Source organism: Cornus florida, unplaced genomic scaffold, assembly GCF_030987335.1.
Source record: "Cornus florida cultivar Cherokee Brave unplaced genomic scaffold, ASM3098733v1 CherokeeBrave_3.0.0_Hap2_Chr03, whole genome shotgun sequence".
Lineage (NCBI taxonomy): Eukaryota > Viridiplantae > Streptophyta > Magnoliopsida > Cornales > Cornaceae > Cornus > Cornus florida.
Window position 1 is genome coordinate 13,821,835 of NW_026775573.1, and position 18,503 is coordinate 13,840,337.

At 35.8% G+C, this 18,503-nt stretch overlaps 2 protein-coding genes across 11 annotated transcripts; one reads left to right on the top strand and one right to left on the bottom strand.

Moving 5' to 3' along the window:
- The first annotated feature begins 3,429 nt into the window (after window positions 1–3,429).
- Window positions 3,430–10,120, top strand: LOC132299569 (alkaline/neutral invertase A, mitochondrial). The gene is made up of 6 exons (XM_059796283.1): window positions 3,430–4,523; window positions 6,592–6,751; window positions 6,885–7,096; window positions 7,697–8,190; window positions 8,370–8,418; window positions 9,479–10,120. The coding sequence occupies exons 1-6, from the start codon at window positions 3,732–3,734 to the stop codon at window positions 9,806–9,808; spliced, it is 2,037 nt and encodes a 678-aa protein (XP_059652266.1). The 5' UTR covers window positions 3,430–3,731; the 3' UTR covers window positions 9,809–10,120.
- Window positions 10,121–10,792: 672 nt separating this feature from the next.
- LOC132299568 (pentatricopeptide repeat-containing protein At3g62890-like) lies at window positions 10,793–16,850 on the bottom strand. Of its 10 annotated transcripts, XM_059796281.1 has the most exons (8): window positions 16,524–16,850; window positions 16,165–16,344; window positions 12,186–14,895; window positions 11,985–12,076; window positions 11,582–11,804; window positions 11,464–11,495; window positions 11,208–11,375; window positions 10,793–11,078 (listed from the first exon to the last, which is right to left on the bottom strand). In XM_059796281.1, the coding sequence occupies exon 3, from the start codon at window positions 14,770–14,772 to the stop codon at window positions 12,385–12,387; it is 2,388 nt and encodes a 795-aa protein (XP_059652264.1). In that variant the 5' UTR covers window positions 14,773–14,895; window positions 16,165–16,344; window positions 16,524–16,850; the 3' UTR covers window positions 10,793–11,078; window positions 11,208–11,375; window positions 11,464–11,495; window positions 11,582–11,804; window positions 11,985–12,076; window positions 12,186–12,384. The 10 variants fall into 10 exon arrangements, with proteins under 10 accessions (XP_059652264.1, XP_059652265.1, XP_059652261.1 ...); XM_059796282.1 differs by lacking the exon at window positions 11,464–11,495; XM_059796278.1 differs by having other exon boundaries at window positions 11,208–11,495.
- Window positions 16,851–18,503: the final 1,653 nt, after the last annotated feature.

Genomic DNA, 18,503 nt, shown 5'->3' on the forward strand with positions numbered 1-18,503 from the left:
ACTTTTTTATTTTACGAATTCTTAAAAACTATTTACTGAATGGCACATCAAACAGATCTCCATCTGTTATTGCAGAATTCTTATGAACTATTATTTGGATATATATATATATATCCAAGTGTACAACTCTTTACATGGATAAGGACTTAAATAAAGATTGGTATGCTGAGTTGTCTACTGCACTTTTCCACATGGCAGTATGGCACTAGCAAACATTATAAGCTTTAAACCTTGTCCTCTCATTGTGGAAGGCCAGCTCTTTTGACACGTGGCAACATCTCAAAGGGGGAACAAGAGACATGTCCTTAGATTACATTGACATATGAAAAAAAAAAGAAAAAGAAAAAAAAAAAAGAATTAATTACAACAACACCACCTCCTGAAATTTACCGTATTCACAGACATATATAAATTAACCTTTTTTTTGAACAACAAGACCCCTAAAATTTGATAAAATTAACAAAACATCCTCAAACACCATATGTACCCTGACATATAAAAAAAATGACTAATTTAACCTTTGACTTGTCAATTAAATCATTGAGATTTTGAAATTACAAAGTTAACCTTCTAACTAATTTTAATTAACCTAACTTGCCACATCACTGCAACCGTATACATACACCGAATACATGTGTGTGTGTGTATATCATCTCCTCTTATATATATATATATATATATATAAATCCGACATATTTTTCATAGTTCCATTCCAAACACTTCCAGATGATCAATCCGAGACTGATAATTGTGTCATCATCTCGAAACTTCCGCGTTATCATTACGTTTCCGAGCGGTTGATGGAGCGAGACTGGCGAAGGAGTTCGCTCAACACTTTGAGAAAGCTTCTGATTCGTTGTCGATTGAAGTCTAAGGAGAAAGAAAGTAGGTCTTTTAACATTAGCTAAAGAAGGTATTGACACCTGTTGATGGAAAAGCCTCTTCACTGAAGCAATGCTATAAATATAGAATCTGGTAAAGATGTATATATAGATATATATATTTAGAGAGAGAATGAGAGAAGAAGAGGGTGGTTGGCTGGTTGCCCCTCCACTGGCGGCATACCACCATAGCCACCATCACCATACCACCACCTCCACCAATTCATCTCTCTCTACCCTCTCATCTTCACAGTGCCGCCACACCTACACCCACACCCACCACATCACAGCCCCACCACCATCACCACATCACGACCCCCCCACCACCACCACCACATCACAGCCCCGCCACCACTCCACAACCCTGCCACACCCGCCGCCACCACTCCACAACCTTGCCACACCCGCCGCTATTACCACATCACAGCCCCGCCACCACTTTACAACCTCACCACCACCACATCACAGCCCCGCCACCACTTTACAACCTCACCACCACCACATCACAGCCCCGCCACCACCACTTTATAACCTCACAATCACCACATCACAGCCTCGCCACACCCACCCCCATCCCCACTCCACAACCCCGCCACACCCAACCCCATCAGCACTTCAAAGACTCAAACTTTACCTTTATAGTACCACCATAGCCACTACCATCATTGATTACGAATTTGCGGAAGCCTTAGCCGAATTAGGGTTTTAGTTCCCCAAATGCAACACTAACCAGTCTGATCAATTCATCGGGATTCGATTGTGTACCAATTCGGGAGGATTGGTGAAGAGCTTGACGAAGATGGATTGGTGTGTGTGTATAGACAAGATTGCTTGGACTACGCAGAGGAGGATTGGTGAAGAGCAAAAAATTTTGGGGTTTTTTGGAGTAGAAGGGTAATTCTGTCATATAATTTTTTTGATATTTTAAATTTATAATTGATATTTTATTGAAGGGCAATCTTGTCTTTTGACAAATTTTAAGGGCTTATTTGGCTTAAATTTCTGAGGGGGGTGTGAGTGTTTAAAAAATGGCCAACTTATATATGATTGTCAATACGACAAACTTCGGGGGTGTCATTGTAATTAATCCAAAAAAAAAACATGTTGCAGATATAAATCTTTTCGACACGTCACCAACACTCATCCAACTTCTTCGATCACTCGTTTTTTTGGTCACGTGCGAAACCTTGCGCCACCAAACACTGCCCTCGCCACCAAACACTGCCCTCAACGAAACAAATTCTTAAGTAATATTTTTGCAATTAAAATCCTCAATAACCTTACTATAACCAATAACAATAAGGCACGTGGATCCTAAAAACATATTAGATTAATGGATAACCGTATTATATGGAAAAGTTCGTGATTTTCGTCCTTTAATTAGTTAATAATGGATGGTTCATGTATCTTTTAATTCTAATTTTACAACTCACATGCATAAAATCATTTTTATCTACTTTTTGTATCATAATTTTCTCCACGTAAAGGTAAAATTACAAATTTAGAATCACCATTTAACGGATGAAAGAGACCACTAACTCAAAAAAATAGACCACTTGTTTATTGTAGGTTTCATCTATGTGGGATTATTGAGAGGAATCCACAAAATAAAATAATTTTTGGTTTTATTTTTACACAAATTAGTTTTATATTTAGACTTGATTTGAATTTTTTTTTTTTAAAAAAAAAGGAAAAAAGAAAAAAGAACAGCTTAATTATAACAATGAGGGTATTTTATACTTTTTATTTTTTTCCCTTTTAAATAAACTTGCTTAAATTGAGATCTTATATATGTTTCGTTAAAGACATATTTTCATTCAATAAATATTTAGTTATCATTAAACATATAAATATTGAAATAATTTGTATAAAGAAAATGTAGTTTTATAGGTTTTTTAACACTAAACCTCCCCTTGAAAGGAAAAATGATCCCACATGTTTTTATTTCTTTTTCATTAGGATATGTATATATAATAATGATTTAAAATAAATTTCTCTTGTTGAGCTTTCATTCTTACTTATCAAAAAAAAAAAAAAAAAATCTATTTTTGTTCATTAACATTTTATGAGTTTTGCCTAGTTGTGCTTGAAAACAATATAGGGAATGGGATACATTTCATTTAATCCGGAGTAACATGAGCCACAATATGTTCTTGGCATGATTATCTCGTGATCTGTACTTTGGGGTGAAATACGGTGTAAATTAAATAGATTTTAACTTAATTTTGAGCACCATATACATTTTAAGTATCCCTTTCAAAACAATAGGAGCCAAAAGAAATTTTGTTAATTCCCCAAAAAATTGTTTTTGATTTATAAAATGAGTAATGTTATAATATTTTATTAGTTTTATTTAAATAATAATTTGGAATCTGATAACTCTCAGTTATTTATGTGAGCAGAATTAATATTTATCATGTTGTTGTTAATATTGCTCAGATTATAATAACATTAAGCAGTGCAAAAATCGATCATTAAAAACAATAAATTACTGGTTAAACCAAAAAAACTAATAAATGTGAGATTTAGGTATTGGAAGTTTTATTACACATTTGAAATTTGAAATTTGTATCCTTCCTTCCCAAGACAGCCCCTCTGGTCTCCGACTATATAGAGGGCAATTTCCCCTCCCTAAGTTCAACCACCCCACTTTCCCAACTTCTTCCGACGCCATTTTTTCCTTCACAAATATATTCTCTCTCTATCTTCAACTTCCAAAATATCTCCTCCTATATCTTGTATCACACGTTATTCAATCCCTGTTCACAAAATTTTCCCTATCAAAATATACTTGTATGCAATCACACATAGATTCACATACTATACACACCCAATTTCTCAAATCTTGTTATGAGTACAACCTCGTTCATGGCCATGAAACCCTGTTGTAGAATCCTAATTCGCCGAAACTCATCTTTTCTAGGTTTCCCATCGTCTCCAAAATGTCAACCATTCACTAACAATTCGCCGAATTTCCCATTGAATGACCATCAACAACGCAAGTTCTCTACCTGGTCGCCACGAATTTTGGGTTTTCGATTCGATAGAACCACAACCCAGAAACAAATTTGTGTCCCCCCCAATTCGAGTTGGGGTCAATCTAGGGTTTTTTCCAGCACTTGCAATGACGTTGATGGTGTTGGTAGGGGTAGGAGTTTGTATGTGATTGCTAGTGCTCATGTTAGGAATTATTCAACAACTTCGGTCGAGACTCGTGTGAATGAGGATAATTTTCAGAGGATATATGTTCAGGGTGGTATAAATGTGAAGCCTTTGGTAGTGGAGAGAATAGATAGAGACGAGGATATAGGGAGGGGTGAAGAAGAAGGTAGAGTAGAAGGTGATGGTGAGAATGCGATCGATCGAAATTCGGAGAGTTTGAATGAGGCGGTGGAGGTGTCAACTGCCGGTATAGAAGAGTCGGAGGTGGAGAGGGAGGCATGGAAGTTGTTGAAAGATGCCGTGGTGTCGTATTGTGGGAGTCCGGTGGGAACCATGGCGGCGAATGACCCCGGTGACAAGCAACCGCTGAATTATGATCAGGTCTTTATTCGTGATTTTGTTCCTTCAGCACTAGCTTTCTTGCTTAAAGGGGAAGGAGAGATGGTGAGGAATTTCCTCCTCCATACTTTGCAATTGCAGGTAATTGAAATTTCTTCTGATTGTTGTAATCTTGTATCTCATTATGTGTATTTCTCTCTAGTTTTGGTTGCAATTTTCCTAATTTTATGTGAATTTTCATCAATTGCAATTGTTTGGAGTTTGCATTCAGAAATGAGTATTTATAGCATAGCTTGAATTAATGCATTCTATTTGCATTTGTAGCCATTGAAATGATTTTTTAATTCTTTTCCTTCAACTCTAGTAAATGTTAGGTTTAGATTCCAGGAAATAACTTTTTTTTGTTTTCCTTTCGGGGCCAATCCATGGTATAAGTCATCCCCCTTTACTCGTGCCCAGTGAAAGTAGATGTTGCTCTCATATACAATGATGAAGATGGATTGTCAATGGGTGGAGCTGTTAGATAGTTGTAGTGGTTGTATTCAGTAAGTGCAGGGGCGGACCTAGGAAGTTAGATGTGTGTGTAGGTAATAAATTATATAAAAAATATTTTTTCAAAAAAATGTATAAATTTATAATATTTTTTAATTTTAATAGAAGTCTTAATGGGGAAAATTAATTATATGAAAAATAAAATTTTAATATAATGTATAAATTTATAATATTTTTATGTTTAATATAAATCTTAATATAAATTCATTATACCAAAAAGAAAATTAAGATTACTCATAAATGAAGAATATTGCACAATACATTAAGTTCACATAAATGGTAAAGATATGCAAAAATAATTAAAAAAATCAAGGTGAAAAGAGTAAAATGAGGTGGAGGAGGTTGATATGAGTATAGTTTTTAATCACAGCCGCAATGTAATGTTATTGAGAATATCCATCAAAGTGTACTCGGAAAGTCGGAATCAGTTAATTTTGCCAAGATATCTATATATCTATATATCTATATATATACTTTTTCAATCATTAACAAATCAGTCAAATAACCGATGAAAAGTTTTATTGACTAAAGTAAATTTTAATCAATTAAACACCTTAATTAGGAATGTATGATAATCAATGCAACAAAAAATAGTATAAAATTGATAATCTGATACAAACACTTATTTTCCCTTACTCCAATAAGCCACCGGATGGTTCAGATCTAATGGCAGAAATTAGTGGATTTTCATGATGTCCACAATCTTCACTGGTCAATCCTTATCTCATTTTATTATACATGTTAATATGTTTTATATTATATGCATGTGTTGTGTGTGTACATATGTGGATTGTAACATAGGCAGGGGAAAGAAAAATATTTCTTCTTCTTATTGAGGGACGGGACAGGACGGGACGGAAATAGGTTCTCCAATTCCGATGATACACAGGATGGGATTCTCTTCTCAAACCATTACGGGTTTGGGACGGGTATGGAAAAGGATCTTTCTATTTGAGGCGGCGTTTGGAAAGGGATGTCCATTTCCAAACCCAATCTGTTGCCATCCCTTTGACCTGTCATTTTGGTCAGATCATTGCAAAATTTTCAAACTTCATCAAATGCTTTCATCGATGGCAACATCAAGGAGTTAAATTAGCATTAAGTTCAAAAGTGGTTCCTTAATCTTACACAAAAAATAATAATGATAATAAGAATAAAATAAATAAATAACAGGACTTGTTTGATCAAATAACTTGTAGTGGTTTGCTAAAGGGAGAAGTGTGATGTGGATAGCATTACTAGCACTTGGTAACACGGCTTGCACTAATGGCCAGAAGAAGTCCCAAAGGAATGCCTAAACATGTCCGTATTGAGATTCTTCATGGATTTTAGGAGGAAGAAGGGATGGGGGCAAATGTCAAATCTTTGTGTATTAGGGTTTCTCATTTGTATTGGGGCAGCATGGCCCCTTGGTCTACAGTAAGGTCCGCCCCTAAATAAGTGGTCATTGTATATTGCCTATGCCGTTGAGGGAAACATGTTTTAAATTGTATACTATGAGTTTTATATTACCTTAAATAAGGAGCTGCATAGTTCTAGAATTTTAGTTAACTGTTATAAGTTGGCAAGTAGACACCTCCTTCATATAATTAGTTAGCCAACTAGCCAAGTATTAGCATTTTTATAATTTCTAATGTTTTCCTTTTTTGTTTCTCAGAGTTGGGAGAAAACAGTGGACTGCTACAGCCCTGGGCAGGGGTTGATGCCGGCAAGTTTTAAAGTTAGAACTGTCCCTCTTGATGGCAATAAGTTTGAAGAAGTATTAGACCCAGATTTTGGCGAGTCAGCCATTGGCCGTGTTGCACCTGTTGACTCAGGTTAGTAGTATGTTTTCACTTTATAGATATCCACCATTAATCAACTAGCAATTAAGTAGGATGTTTTATTGTGCATTGTTGTTGTTTATCAAGTGAATTTTGAACCGTTTGTCTGCATTTGACTTGTATATAGGATTGTGGTGGATTATCTTATTGAGAGCTTATGGGAAGATTACTGGTGACTATACATTACAAGAAAGGGTGGATGTCCAGACAGGCATAAAATTGATTCTAAACTTGTGTTTGTCTGATGGGTTTGATATGTTTCCTTCTTTGTTAGTCACTGACGGCTCCTGCATGATAGATCGGCGGATGGGTATCCATGGTCACCCCCTTGAGATTCAAGTGAGTTGATTTTCTAAGTTGTTTTGTAATTATCTTTTTATATATAGCATATGAAGGGATTCTAGGGCTTTATTTTCTTGTTGCATTTGTTTCTCCAATAAAAAAACCAAGGAGCAGTATTTTTTATTAACTAATGTTGTCTTACATACAGTCACTTACGAGAAGAGGTTAGTTCTTTTTTCTTCATGAATTTAAGATTTCTGTTCTCCGAACTTGAATTATATTCAGAATGTATTTAGTTAGTTGAAAAAATCGTAAGGTTTTCCTGAGAGAGGTCAATTCCACATTTGGCTTGTGATACACTTGTATCACATGAACTAACAAATATCCCTTCATCTTTCTAGTGATTGGATGAAGAATAGAAATGGGGTTTGTGAATTTTGTTTTGAAGTTCTTAAAATTTTGGTCTAATCTTACTGCTTTTGAGGATATTTAAATGGTCTTAAGATCGGCGGATAAGACATAGCAATACGTATGCCTTGTGTTCCTCATTTATAGTTTTTTATGTTGTCTCTTATTCACTTTTTGTAATGCATGTTATAGTTTCTTCAATTCATATATCCTCAGTTTATCTTATGTCTGACAATTTTAATATCACAGGCCTTATTCTACTCAGCTCTACGGTGCTCCCGTGAGATGCTTGCGGTAGATGAGGGATCCAAGAATTTAGTGAGGGCCATCAATAATAGACTCAGTGCATTGTCATTTCACATTAGAGAGTACTATTGGGTCGATATGAAAAAAATCAATGAGATCTACAGATATAAGACGGAGGAATACTCCACAGATGCAACAAACAAGTTCAATATCTACCCTGAACAAATTCCTCATTGGCTAATGGATTGGTTTCCAGAGAAAGGTGGTTATCTTATTGGCAATCTTCAGCCAGCTCACATGGATTTTAGGTTCTTCACACTTGGCAATCTCTGGTCCATCGTTTCGTCCTTGGGTACTCCAAGGCAAAATGAGGCTATTTTGAACCTCATCGAAGCCAAATGGGCTGACCTTGTGGGGAATATGCCTCTTAAGATATGTTATCCTGCCTTGGAGTTTCAAGAGTGGCATATAATCACTGGTAGTGACCCAAAAAATACGTGAGTTTTCTATTCAAGTTTAACAAACTCTCTCTGTATGTTTGTGTTTTTGTCCCTATTACGTGCGCGCGCGCGCGCGTGCGTGCACCTATGTAGAATTTAAATCAAAAGCTAGCTTTATAGATGGTTCAGTGAGGTTTTGTTATGAATACTGAATTGTATTTGATTGATTCTCGCAGCCCTTGGTCATATCACAATGGTGGATCTTGGCCAACGCTTCTTTGGCAGGTAACCTTGGATTCGATTTTATTATATATGTTATGACTTATGAGGCATGCTTTTGAACGCCTTTTTAAGATTGGGACTAAAGAGTACATTTCCAAGTCTAGTGTTGGTTTCTTGGCATAAACTAGACAACCATTGAATCAGTCCTGTAGGGTCCATTAGCAGGAATCACCATGGCACATGCATGCTCAAGACACTGTTGTTCTTATATGTGGGAGTTTGACTGCTCTTTGATCCTTTGTTATCAGAACTGAAATGAATTAATTATGTTCTGGTTCGGTAGTATAACTATCCATTTTAACTCTTTCATTTCCTCTGTGGAAAATGCAATCAAAACAAGGAACAGAATGTTGAAGGAAGGAGATGGTCATGTTAGAAAAGAAATAATGAATCGACCACCTGTTTTCAAAAGAGGTCATAAATTTTCTGCGTTTGACCCCCAAAACAGTGGTGCAACCAGTAAGAAGCAGGGTTTTCCACAATTCAATTGGCTTGTCGGACTTGATTTTGGAATTGTCTGCCATAAATGAAATCCGTAATCTTCCTCCAATTGTAGGCCAAACGTCTTGGTGCTGAGGGTTTGCTGGGTTCCCTTCTGTGAAACGACTGGTGAATTCTTAGATGCACCTTAGAATGGTGAACTTTTCAATGGACCTTATCCTTTTCACATAGTAACAAGATAAGCTGCATCTTCTAAGCTGTGATTACTCACTTTTTGATTGTCGATACTGGCAACTGCTCTTATTTGGACTTTACCCACTTAGGAAGAAGATATAAATTGTGGAGGAACACCACAAGGGCATGTGAATATTGTTTTCAATGTCCATAAAGAAAAATGAGACATCACTGTCCATTATATCCAACTGGTTGAGAAGGAAACTATTGATGATTAGAGTGTAAAATACTCGGCATTATTTTGACCTAGGAGAGGTAGTAATGAAATATTCAGTTAGAAACATGCATATTCTTTATGGATGACTAGCAAGTTCTTTAGCCTTGTTAAACCTTAGCTTGCTTTCTGAAATTAACTAATTTTCAATTTTCTTTTATTGTATATTTTCAGTTCACTCTGGCATGCATCAAAATGGGCAGACCAGAACTAGCCAGGAAGGCAGTTGATTTGGCTGAAAAGAGGCTTCCGATGGATCATTGGCCTGAATATTATGACACCCGTAATGGAAAATTTATAGGAAAGCAAGCCCGACTTTATCAAACATGGACAATTGCTGGGTTCCTGACATCGAAAATGCTCTTGGAAAATCCAGAGATGGCATCTGTGTTATTTTGGGAGGAAGACTATGAACTTCTTGAGATCTGTGTTTGTGCTCTTAGTGGCAAATCTAACCGGAAGAAATGCTCCCGTGTTGCCGCCAAGTCTCAGATTCTCGTTTAATGAGAAACCAGTCTTTCACAGCTGAAAATCTTCTGTACAGTACAAGCACTATAGTATAGTATAGAGTAGTTTTACGGGCTTTTTTCAACCTGAAAATGTAATTTCAAAGAAAAATTTATTTTTTTTTTTACATGTTTTGCATTGCTTTGCCGTCCGTCCGATTAAGATTAATTGAACATGTTAATCGGAGTTGGAAATCTAAATAACTGACTTGTTCACTGAGCCTTAATTTTAGAGCTGAGGCTCCATCCTCGATCATGTGTATGCATAATATAACAATAATTCAATGTTTACTTGTTTTTACATTTAAAAGTGCTGAAGGAAAGTGATACGGTTTTTGTATTAAAACCTGTTATCTTCTTTTTGCTGAACGGATTGACCAACTTTCTGTGTGTGTGTGTGTGTGTAAAAGTTAGAAGGATGAATGAAATATTCTTTGGCTAGTTGTTTTTTCGGTAGTTTGCGATCGAGTCTTTTAGGTGAATGAATATACTTGAGGTGGGCTTAGACGAATCGAAATGAAAGGTTTTGAGAAAATGTAGAAAAAAGAGCACAATTAGCAGAAAGTTTGGTACAAAATAGTACAAACAGCAAAAAAAAAGAATAATAATAATAACTAAATTTGAAGAGCTTTGCTAAGCACAGTCGTGATTGTACAAACTCAGGTATTGGATCAGGTGAGGTCCACTCCACTTGATCAAATGGCTCAGCTCGCAGTCGTAATTGTGCAAGCTCAGGCATTGAATCAGGTGAGGCCCACTAAAACAAATGGCTCAGCTTGTTCAATCACGAATTTGCTTAGCTTTTTTGATTTTGAAATGTTAAAATGGGACAATCATGTGAAGTACATAGGCTTTAGTATAAGATGACAACCCATCTTCAAGGGTACTAATGATTGAAACATACTACTGCAATGAATAGTCTACGAAGGCAAGACAGTTTTTAACTTGTTCCAATCAGATATATAAATGAAGAAAAATTAAATAAACCAAACATGTAACAACAATAACATTAAAGCCTCCTGATGTTACATCCATCTCCTAGCCCACAAATGTACTTCAGGATTTAGAATTCAAACTACAGCTTCAAACAACAAAAGCGGAACCTTAAGAATGAAGCTAGGATGCATATGCTCAAATGTCTGAAAGTATAACTAGAAGACCGATGAAAGTGTAGTAAAAATCACCCAGATAATAATTTGCATGATTAACATCAACGCCAATCCGAGTTTACAAAATCCAGCCATTGTGATAGATGTAAAGATTACAATCTGCAAAGTAAAACAATTACAGGACTTGTTAAATTCACAAAGCTTTAGGCCCAGCATCTTTCTTTTTCTTTTTTCCCCGCAAATTGAAGCAAGCTATAGATGAAAATATGAGAAAGTGCTGATCCGAACCTGAACTGATTTGAATAAGTAACCAAGAGCATTACACCTCTAAAGAATTCCCTGGGCATTCAAGCTTTTAAGTGCACATTTAGAAATACAATGTATGGCTTTGCGTTTCTAGGACGACTTGGACAGCTCCTCATCTAGCTTCTTCTCAAAAGGAGATTTCTTGAATTTCTACAGAACACATTAGAAACATGAACTGTGAGTTTGTTAAATCCAGTGCCTGTTCTATGATTGATTTTTTTTTTTATCGATATATTACCTGCAAAGCAGCCAATAGGGAAGTAATATCACCTTGAAGAAAAGAAGAAAAAACATAAAAGCAAATTAATTTCAGCCATGATGACTTACACACCCTGAAGGAACTCAGTGAATCCTACCCATTCTGAAAATCCTAAAACAAAGAAGGCCCATGATGGATGATATTCTACTCTGCGTTAAGATATAACGTCATCAAAGATATCAAAGGTTTCTGGTGCTGGCTGAAATGTGTCGTCAGTATTTATGGCATATGTAGTGGCATGTTATCTGATATGCGGTGGAACTGTCCGAACCATTTGATATATCCATCCATAACCAGAACTTTTGGGACCTATAATCACCCTGCATAAAACAAATAAAACTGATTCTTAATGAAACTATCAGTAATAATCAGTTTGATTCATCAAAGTTGAGAGAATGACTGACTTGTAATGAATTTATTCACTAACAACAATAATAAATATTTTAAAGTTGGTGAGTTCTATTATCTGCTAAAGCTGGCGACATTGTCATAAAATCTACCTGAAGACAATCTTTTTGTATTGACCACCAAAGTTTCCCCTTCCGATAGCATCTCCAACCACTGTGTCAGCACAAGTATCAAGTCCAACAATCTGAGAAACAATGAGTAATGATGGACAAATCATCAAGCAGAAAAACGTTTGTTTGAAAACATCTCCCAAATAAGATGCTCAATGTTAGCTCTCAGTTGAAGAGAATTACTTCTAGAATGTGGTTCTGTTTGAAGGGTCATATTTGTTTTTCCTAAATTTCCATCTCCCTTTGTTGATTCCAAGCCAAAAGAAAGAGACAAGGGGCTAGCAAGTAGAATAGTTTCTCAAGGAGCAAATGGAGCTGCCCTCTCAACCTAGCTTGACAAAAGGAGCAATAACACAGCCAACTTGCTCTGTATCATACTACGCTACCAATACTCTTTGCAGGAACACAAACCCTGCTTGAAGTGGTGAAATCGATGTCGATCCCTCAACACAATCTCACGATTAAAAGCTTGGGAGATGAGCTTTGCCGCTGCATGACAATCATTACATATTCGCAAGTTTTTCATTATCCTTATTGGTGTTGGAGGACTAGTAGTGATTAGCCCAAATGCAATCGCAAGCTTCTCACTGTGTCTAAAGAGATTAGTTTCCTTCTCCTCTTCATCGATGTCAAGGAAAACCTCATTTGTGTCCGGGGCATAACCCAGCATCTTTAGTCTCTTGGCCACTTCATCCAGCACCTCCTCAATCTCATTTATCTGGGGATGTGTCTTATCTCCTGCCAGGAATTCATGAACGACACCATTGACTTCAATCATGCTGCAACCTGGGGTTTTAATCACTCTATGTTGCATCATTGTCTCTCTTATCTCCAGAACATCATCCCAATTACCTTTTGAAGCATATATATTGGACAATAGCACGTGGAATCCATCATGGTCAGGCTGAAGCTCAACAAGCTTCCTTCCTATCCTTTCCCCCATTTCATTGTCACCGTGTTTCTTACAAGCCCCGAGCAAGGCACCCCAAGTAGCAGCATCTGGTGCCATAGGCATACTGTCAATTAGTTCCTCTGCTTCTTTGAGCAAACCTGCACGTCCAAGAAGATCAACCATGCATCCATAATGTTTAACATTGGGTTCAACCATGTGTGTTGAAATCATGGACTCAAAGTGGTGACGCCCCTCATCTACTAAGCCCATGTGCCGACAAGCCCCGAGAACTCCCACAAAGGTTATCTCATTAGGCAATACACCAGAATTCTTCATCTCTGAGAACATCTCAAGTGATCTTTCTACCAACCCGTTCATTGCAAATCCAACAATGAGAGCATTCCAAGAAGAAACCCCCCTTTCCTCCATCCCATAAAAGACTTCCAACGCATTTTCCACACACCCACATTTCATATACATGTCTATAAGGGTAGTGCCAAGAATGACATTAACCTTTAAGCCATTCTTCCTTATATAAGCATGGATCCATTTCCCTTGCTCAAGGGCAGCCAAGTGGGTGCATGCTGAGATCACACTCACCAAAGTGATCTCATCAGGCTTAATGTCTTCGAGCTGCATCTTTTGGAACAATTCTAAAGTCTCCGAGAACTGATCAAGTTGGGCATAACCAGATATCATTGCACACCATGACACGATATCCTTCTCGGGCATGGAATCAAATAATGACCTAGCCTTTTCAACTGATCCACATTTTAAGTAACCTGAGATCATAGAGTTCCAAGATATCTGGTCCAAGTGGTAACTCATATTAAACAATTCTTGAGCAGCCATTATATCTCCACAATTCGAGTACATGTGAATCAAAGCATTCTGAAGGTTAACATAAGATTCAACTCCAATTCTTAGAACTAACCCGTGAATAGATTTCCCAGTCTTAATGATTGACAAGTTTGCACAAGCAGAAAGAAGGCTGACCACCACAACCTCATCTACCATAACTCCATTGGCCTTCATTTGCATGAATATAAACAGAGCCTCTTCATACATCTCATTTTGTTCATAACAAGAAATCAATGCAGTCCATGTAACCATATTTTTCTCCTCCATGGCATTAAACAATCGAGAAGCCTCGCCCATGTGGCCTGACCGACCAAATAACACAATCATAGAATTCGAAGCAATTAAATTCTTTTTAGGCATCCTATCAAATATCAACTTTGCCTCTTCTACATCCCCCATCTGAACATACCCAGCTAACATAGAATTCCAGGAAACCAAATCCAACACAGGACTTTCATCAAACAACTTCCTTGCATCATTTATATTCCCACAAACTGCATACATATTAATCAATGTATTCTGAACATAGACATCTGAATCAAAACCCATCTTCAGCACATGATCATGCAACTCATTGCCCTCGAATTCCGAGAATCGGAGAGCTGCAACTTGAACAAGAATTGGGTATGTATAATTGTCAGGATCCACATTGTTCTCCAGCATCAATTTGTAAAGAAATATAGCTTTCTGAGGATTGTTCCTCTGTAAATAAGCTCTCATCATGGTATTCCAAATGAACCCATTTGAGTCTTCAATGTGATTGAAAATTTTGTGAGAGTAATCAATGTCAATGAAGGGTGAATCAGTTGAGAACTTGAGGAGTCTGCTCGAAGCATATGTGTCTTTGATGAATCCGGTGAGTATCATCTGACAGAGAATTTGATTGAATTGCTTGGGATTTGGGCATTTCTGCAAGAGGGTGTCTAAGATTGACAGAGTTAGGGTTGTTCTCAAAGTGGGTTTTTGGTTCAATGTTGATTTGATTGCTGAAGAAAAACTCAACTTTGCCAAATTCATGTAGTGTGTGTGTTTTCAGTAGTAGGCTATGAGCAATGGGTCGTTATGGGAATTGAGCCATTGATGTCGAAAAAAGTTCTCTTAGGAGACTTGCCTCAATTGTCCGTTATAAGTATTGAATCTCTGCAAAATTAAGACAATGAAAATTCACCATATATTATATGATGAATGCCACATGAATATTATTTTTCAAAAATAAAAAAAAAATTGTCACCTGAATAATCTAAATTTAGTTGAGATATACCATGCTAATAGTTATGCTTAATTGATAATCATGTTAAATGATTGACAATAACTTTTTTTTTTTTGTTTTTAACCATGTTTGTTGAGTTATCTGAAATAACTTAAATAAAATAACTATAATATTTTTTTTTTTTAGCTTAACCATAACCAAGGGCGGATCCAGGATTTCTCAATGGGGTGGGCTAATATTAAACATAAATTTAATAACAAAATTTTTTAAGCAAAAAAAAAAAAAAAAAAAAAAAAAAAAAAAAAAAAAAAAAGAAGCTCGTCTAACCTCATCCATTTGATTTACCGGGTATTCACGTATTTAAATACGTAACCCTGGATCTCTTTCAATAGAAGTGGAGTGAAGTTGATTGGGTTCAACAACTTGAGGTAGGGCAAGAGGTTGCAAATCAAGATCACTAGCTATATCCTTTTTCGATTGATCATCGTCAATGCTAGATGCACTACCACTAGGTATATCCTTTTTCGATTGACCATCATCACTCATTTGGCCTCCTCTTTTGATAGAATGAGAGAATAGACATACTTTTCACTTTCTTGTTTGAAGGTTGATGTTGCGCCATTATTATTCTTAACTTAATAAAATTAAAGAATGAGTTAGATTAAAAATACCTAAATCAAAATATATCAACCAAAACCAACTGTTGTTTAATTCAATTTTAGTTAATTAACAATGTTTCTTTAGACAATTGACTGATTAAGGCATAGAAAATCCTATTTGGGTAATTAATAAAAAAAAATTACCAATTTATTTCTGACCAATTCACCACTCAGTATCCTATCTCTTCTTTTAACCAATTTACTAATCCTATTTGAGAATCTACGAGTGGAAGAAGAGTGTGAGGTAGTTCATGGCAAGCCCCTTCCAACACTATCGAATTCACTCAAAAGCATGCTTTTTATAAATATTTTAATTTTCAAGAAGTAACTTTAGAGCTTTACCCTATATTAAGTAATTTTGTTGTTTATATATTAACAAATTTTGTTACTTTATATTGTACTTTGTTTCATATACAATTGGGTGCCCATATTAATTGACAGATTTATGCTTTATGTTGTTAACATCCAATTTATTATTAGCATGAAAAAATCTGGAATAAATATATATATATATATTGAATAATTGAAGAAATGACTTACCTTGAATATCAATTGATCCAATTTGTTGTGCTTTATACTTAGTCTGAAGTGATGAAAGCACTCTAAAAGATGGTAGGACCGTAGGATGCTGTAATTGTAAAAATTATAATCCACGCTAAGGGCCTTCAGCTTGTTCAAGACTCAAGTTCAACCCAAATTTACCAATTAGTCTTTCAAATCCTGCAAAGGGGGGTGCTGTTTCAGTCATTATCTTCACAAATATTTATAACTAAAATTCATAAAATAATAAAAAATTACATAAAAAATTTCACCAAATAGGATTTAGTTTGCAAAACAAGAATTACAGAGCTTGATTAGTTGATTTAGAAGAAAAAAATTAAAACAAAACCCATACATACAAGTTAGCAGTTGCAGAGAGAGAGGGGGGCAAGCTTGAGAGTTGAGAGACAGCGGCTGAAGCTTGCGAACGGCGAACCCGAACTGGAACAGCGGGCGATGCAAACTGAAAGATACGGGTTTTGATTTTTTGAACAATCTGAAATGATCTTCCGATATGGGTTTTGATATAGGTAATAGGTTTTGAACTTTTGATTCTTGCAGACATATAGATAAACTGAAATATATGGGTTTTGAACTCCTGATTCTTGTAGATTTTGTAGTTTGCAGTTGCAGAGAGAGAGAGAGAGAGAGAGGCAAGTTCAGGGCTGAGAACGAGAATAGAGATGGAGACTTATTCGGCTTGGGCCTTTATTTTAGTATGGTGGCTGAATTGACTTGGGCTTGATGGGTGGGCTAATTTTGGGGTGGGCTACTACTATTAATTTTTTTTTTGAGCTGGGCTAAATTAGTATAGTTTGGGTGGGCTCAAGCCCACCCCTGATCCGCCCTTGACTATATTGGTTTATGAAAAATGTAAAAACATAATGTCCCAGCATAAACTTTTGCTGAAAGGCAACATAGGCAGTAATGCTCGCGAGTATCTGTCATTGGCTTAATTTTAATTGGGAATGAGTGTGTTCACAAACTTGTCACATTACACTGAAAAAATGTGTGAGCTTAATTTTGGTCATTTTCCATTTTCTTGTATTTTTTTTTTGCCCGCAAATACTTTAACTAACTAGGATCATGTGAAAATTCTTTTTCTTTTTCTTTTTTTTATCTTGACAATGGTTAGTAATTAGTTGTGTGAGGTGAAAATCGAACCTAGGATCAATAGGGTGAGGGACACTTTAAGTCTGACCCTTTTATTAATTAGGTATAAAGTCCGAGTGGTAAAAGGATCAGGCCTAAAATGCCCCCCACTTTATTGATCTTAGGTTCGATTCCCTCCTCCTACAACTAATTACTAATCAGGACAAAAATTAAAAAATAAAAATAAAAAATCTACTTTTATTTTTATTTTTATTTTAGATAGAGGGCTTAAGTCTTAAACTTGTGGCAATTGAATATTTATGTCGTTGACATTGAATGATTGGTCTTTAAAAATTCCTAGTTTTTTATATATAGGTCTTAACTTGTGGTGGCAATGGAATATCTATGTTACCTTGAATAGGGAATTTGGAATTATATGCTAGTTGTGCAGTCATTATAACCCAACAATCTGGAATTTCTATGAGTTTTTTTAAAGATTGTTTTTAATTTGAAGCAAAATCAAATTGATATATGGAATAAACTTCTTGAATACACTTGGAAGAACCTAACAAACATCTAATCTGAGAGAATACATAAACTAACAAATTTACGAAAGCCAGCTAAGAAACCATAAACAGCTATAAATTTATCTTATTAAGAGAATTATTGAAGTTTAACTATTTCATAGCCAAACGGTTGAGTTGCTCCTTGTTCTTGGAAACTCAACTTTAAACCTTCGTATCTCTAACTTTAACTTCTAATATAATATTTTTTTCCTAAAAAAAAAAAAAAAAGTTTAACCAACTAAGAAAGTCATAGTCAAGCTTGGATTGGCATAGGGAGCCCAAAGTATCACCAATCCATACACAAATTTGGGTGAAGGTAAGAGAAGAGAAGGGAAATGCTGTTACAGTGGCTAAAAATACTTTATTTGAAACCTGGATATGTTAAAGATCAATGTGTCTTGCATAACTATGAGGATAATCAGTTTTGTTCCTATTGAATAATCAGTTTTGTTCTTATGATCTCTCTGTTGTTTAGTAGTGAACAGTTGGTATGGTCTATTTTACTGTTTGTCAGTGGAGTTATGTTGTAGCATGATGGTCTCATCTATCTCTGTTGGTTCTTTTGTGAGCATTTAATTGCTATCTGTTTCTTGTATTTAATTTTTTCTTTTAATTGTTTTTAGTTGGCTGTTGGTTGTATTCATGTTTGAGAGCCCACTAATTTAAAAATGTGTGGATAGT